The following is a 5,012-nucleotide window of genomic DNA, read 5'->3' as shown; positions in this document are numbered from 1 at the left end:
CTTACAAAAATACCCTTAAAATTATGGGTGTTTTGAAAAATCATATGAAAAATTTTTTAGAAGTAAAAAATACTGTGTAGAACAAAAAAAGTGAAAAAGTGACATAATGTCACTTTTTTATAAAAATTGTCACTTTTATTAACACAATTCAAAAAAATGACACAAAATAAAAATAAACAAGTGACAAAATTCAAATAACAAAAACACTCCAAAAATGACAAAAAAGAAAAAAGAAAAAAGATGTGTGACATAAACTCAAAAAAAATGACAAACATCAAAATAACACCATTCATTTGTGCAATACCAGTAATCATGTTTTTAACATAATCAGCATGTATAGGACAATCCACATGCTAATTATGTTAGGAAAATAAAACATATTATGTCACATTTTTAAGAAGATAAGAAAGTGACAAAAACATAAAAGAAGACAAACTCAAAAAATTGACAATAAAACAAAAGTATCTTGGAAGTAAAAAAAACTGTGTAAATTTAAAAGTGATATAATGTCACCATTTTTTAATAAAAATTGTCAATTTTTTTTAAACACAATTCAAAAAAAGTGACAAAATTTAAAAAAAGTTACAAAGTCAAAAAAAGTGACAAACACCAAAATAACACCATCCATTTTGTTCGCCTACCCTTTCATATAATTTTCCACCGATCACCATCTCACATTACAATATTTACACTAAAATATAGTAACAAAAATTTTATATAAAAAATTGACAAAAATTTAAAAAAGTGACATAAGTTTTGAAAAAGTCTCAAAAAAGACACAAATTAAAAAAGTGACACAGATTAAAAAAAGTGACAAACACTCAAAAAGTGATGAAATTTTTAAAAAAAGTGACATTCAAAAAAGTGACTGAAAATTAAAGAAAAAAAAAGCTTTTTATCTTAATACAAAAATCAATCAAATAACTAGGGACAAAAAGACCCACAAAATCACGAACATCAATTTTTTTGGAAGTAAAAAAAACTGTGTAAATTTAAAAGTGATATAATGTCACCATTTTTCAATAAAAATTGTCAATTTTTTTTAAACACAATTCAAAAAAAGTGACATAAGTTTTGAAAAAGTCTCAAAAAAGACACAAATTAAAAAAGTGACACAGATTAAAAAAAGTGACAAACACTCAAAAAGTGATGAAATTTTTAAAAAAAGTGACTGAAAATTAAAGAAAAAAAAAAGCTTTTTATCTTAATACAAAAATCAATCAAATAACTAGGGACAAAAAGACCCACAAAATCACGAACATCAATTTTGATCTCTTATCAACAAATCATTCCCAATTATCACCCTAAACTTGATAAAGCCTTTTATCTAATTCCATATCAAAATATGGATCAAGTGAAGCTTCAACAAGCGTTTCTTCCCAATTACAAAGAAGAGGCGATGGCAATGACTCTCTAACCCTCTTCGCGACAAAATGTCCCCACGGACCATGTCCATCAAATATCCCACAGACTATAATCTCTTCTTGGCATCCAAATTCCTACAACAGTAAATTACACAACCTATTTATCACCAAGAAACCTCAAAGAAAGCCACATTTTCATAGCTAAATATACCTCCCAAATAGAAGAAAAATTCTTCGACCCATTGACATTGATAATGCCTGATGATCGTAGTATCAAGTCATTCTTTTTTGCATTTTTTTTATCATAGATTTCTCTAGCATCAGAATTCCCACAACTGTTCTTCAAACTCTTCATTTTCTTGGTTGAAAGGGTCCTTGCTAATCCATTGAACATCGACGATAAATGCCCCATTGGCACAATTCTCTATCTGCACAAATTCAAATCATACTCAAATCACACAGATAGGCATATAATCTATATATAGACATGATCACATCAATCTATGAGAAATTTAACTTCATTAAGTTGCTTGTAAAACCAACATGTATAAAGTAAAATTTAACTTCATTAAGTTGCTAGCGCTCATCTTAGATTAAGTACAGTAAAATATCATTCAAGATTGCTTAAAGTGAGTGAAACACAAGTTTGAGTTAAACTTTTTTCTTTAGATTATAGAGCGTGCAAGAAACTAGAAGAGGAAACGGAGAGAGATTGTAAATGCCTGGAAAAAGAAGAAGAAATCAATCAAATAACCAGGGACAAAAAGACCCACCAAACCATGAACACCAATTTCGATCTCTCATCAACAAATCATTCCTAATTATCCCCCTAAACTCCATCACTCCGTCTTTCTTTCCATACTTGATTGCATTAACAATATAATGCCACAAAATAAAATGATCTAATCTCGACATTGTAGCGAACAATGTAGAATTAGAATGAGAAAAAACATCATTTGAAGAAATTGAACAAATCAATCAACGTTTCAGCCTCAAAATTGGGGATGTAAACAAAGAAATCAAATCTAAAATCATATCGACTTGAAATCACTTGCCAATATCAATTCTCAGCTCTTTTCTAAAAGATTGGAGAGTTCCTGCAAATTCTCTAAATATCAGAAATTCTCGTTACATTCTAGGAATCGGAGCCTCAACAGGGAGATTCTTCGAGATTCGGAGCCGGAGTGGGGCAATAAATAGGCATCAGTTTGGAATTGGATTCAGGTTCAGTACATTAAATATGGCTATCTTAACCAATAGTGCTGGAGCCTACCTCGACGTAGGATTTTCTAGTCGTCCTCCTTCCTCATCGTAGTCAGAAGCAGTTGAGTAAGCTTGGAAGGATAATAATTAATATGTTCTGATGAAAGAGCTATATTGGTGGGATGGGGGTTTTGCGGTTTAATAACGTAATTAATACGTTCTTAAAATATTTAATTATTTATTAGGGTACTAATCAAATTAGTTATTTTCTAAGGGTATTGGACCTAATTTTCCCTTTAAACAAACTAAAGTTGAAAAGAATTCAAAATAAACTTAATGACAAAAATAGCACTAAAAACTTTAAAAGTAGTTTTGGAGTCCTAAACGAACTCGAATGGCCAAAATCAATTGTATGACACAGCAAAGCAATGAGTTCTACTTATCTCATCATCGTCTTATCAAAATGGTATTATGGGCTCAAACTAGAGTTCAGATACTCGTGTCACGTCGAGGTACTATAGAAGAAAAACAACAAAATTAAATCCAAGGATAGGTTCGTAGTGGTGGTGGGGCTCTGCCTTTAAGTTGAAGTTGGGCCGAAGTCTAAGGTGGCGATAGCGGTAGGTTGGTGTCGATTTGACAAAAATATTGTATATGAGTGAAGAGAATGAGGTGAAGGTTGTTGACAAGAAGTTCTTGGAATGAAGGGGATTGGTTATGGGATGGAGTTAAGTTTTAGGTAGTAGTGCCTTAGTTTGAGGTAGCGATGGTGTTGGCAAGGTGGGCGACGACAGCGATCAGCCACTAGTGACGACGATTTTGGGGGTTTTTTTTCGTTCTTGATTTAATTATTGTAATTATATTTTTTGTGAAAAAAACGTAACTTAACCATTTTACTCTTTTAAAAATTGATCAAAATATGTCAAAATTCACTATTCTGATCAACTATAGTCAAATAGATGGAACGTCCTTCTGGTTCGACTATTTCAAAGATTTGGGCCTATGAGTGGTACAAACTAAAAGTTTGTGTAAAGTCTACGAAAGAAAAAGAAGAAAGGTTTGAAATCGTGACTGCAATTTTCTCTAAATTTTAAGATATTTTTCTTACTTATAAGTTATTTTTGTACATTTTAATTCATTCGAAAACAATTAAGTTTTAACTAATTAATGTAATCCTAGAAACTTTACCTCTTTCAAAACCGTAAGAAATTAACATCATGTATGGAGTAGAAAAATTCTAAATCCAAAGTAAAGAATTGTTGCAAATAAGGAAGAACAGATTACTAGCTAGAAAAGGAATAAAATTTTCATAATAAATAAACACGGTAGAAACTTACTAACTAATAGGAAACTTAAAAACCGTAAATTTCTTTCCACACACAAATTGCAGTAATTAGTAATTACTATTCACGGCAGATGCTTTTGCATGCTTTATTTTTTATATACAATTACTTCACAAAAATCAAACTTTTACACATTATTTTCTTAAAAGCATAATCAAGAAAACCTTAATAAAATTCAAGCCATCATCATTTGCTGAAATTCTTGATAATCAAGTTCGCCATTACCATCCATATCATAAACTTGAATCATAGCCACGCACTCATCATATGATTTCGAGTCCCCTAATCGACTCAAAACCCTCTGCAAACTTCTGGGCGTAATCCGACCCGAACCTTTTTCCAATTCAAATATTTCAAAGGCTCTCTTCAAATCCTCCTCTTCACCTTCTTTCTCCATTAGCTTCATAAAATCTTGAAAATCAAGAAAATTATCTTTATCCGTATCAAGATTATTTATCACTATTTCAGCATCCTCGTGGGACATATACTCTCCTACAGATTCAAAATAGGATCTTAGTTCATGTGCAGAAATTTTTCCATCATTATCACCATCAAAACGACGAAAAACTTCCTTATATTCCTCCTCTCTTGAGTTGTTACTACTCGAGTTTCGTCGTGGTGTCGTAATTGGTGATTTTGGAGTCCTAGGAGAGCTTAAGGATTTTGATTTTGATTTTGATTTTGATTTTGATTGTAGTAAACTCAACGTAAGCTTCTTTGGAGAAAAACTACGAAAAGATCTGGAAATTTTAATGGGTTCCATTTTTGTGAAACAAAGAGGAGTTTCGGGCCCTTAATATATAGGGTCGAGAACTAAATAAAAGGCTTTGAAGGAAAAAGGAAGAAGCATAAAGCAATTGCCATGAAATTGCTAGGTACAACTTACTGGTTGAATTATTAGGTTAAACTTTCCAATGCTGGAACCTGCATGGAAATTTCTCAAGGGCCCAAATAATTGACCTTGTACTGACCTCCATTGATTCTCACGTCCGCATTACGCTAACTACTTTAGCTTTATCAATCATTATTTTTTTACAGTATACATTTTCAATCATACATTATTCATTAAAAATAATATTATACATAAATTAAAAAAAAAATT

The 5,012-nt window shown here is 31.2% G+C and overlaps 1 protein-coding gene across 1 annotated transcript; it reads right to left on the bottom strand.

The window, feature by feature from the left end:
- Positions 1 to 3,851: 3,851 nt before the first annotated feature.
- On the bottom strand, positions 3,852 to 4,786 carry LOC111366539 (probable calcium-binding protein CML41). The gene has a single exon (XM_022987277.1). It carries the CDS (start codon positions 4,671 to 4,673, stop codon positions 4,086 to 4,088), a length of 588 nt encoding a protein of 195 aa, XP_022843045.1. The 5' UTR covers positions 4,674 to 4,786; the 3' UTR covers positions 3,852 to 4,085.
- Positions 4,787 to 5,012: the final 226 nt, after the last annotated feature.

Source organism: Olea europaea, chromosome 18 (genome assembly GCF_002742605.1).
Source record: "Olea europaea var. sylvestris chromosome 18, O_europaea_v1, whole genome shotgun sequence".
Classification (NCBI taxonomy): domain Eukaryota; kingdom Viridiplantae; phylum Streptophyta; class Magnoliopsida; order Lamiales; family Oleaceae; genus Olea; species Olea europaea.
The sequence above is the reverse complement of the archived record's forward strand: the minus strand, read 5'-3'. Positions and strand labels throughout refer to the sequence as shown.

Excerpts from the sequence above, each read along its gene's own strand:
- LOC111366539 (XM_022987277.1), bottom strand. The coding sequence starts at position 4,673 with ATGGAACCCATTAAAATTTCCAGATCTTTTCGTAGTTTTTCTCCAAAG.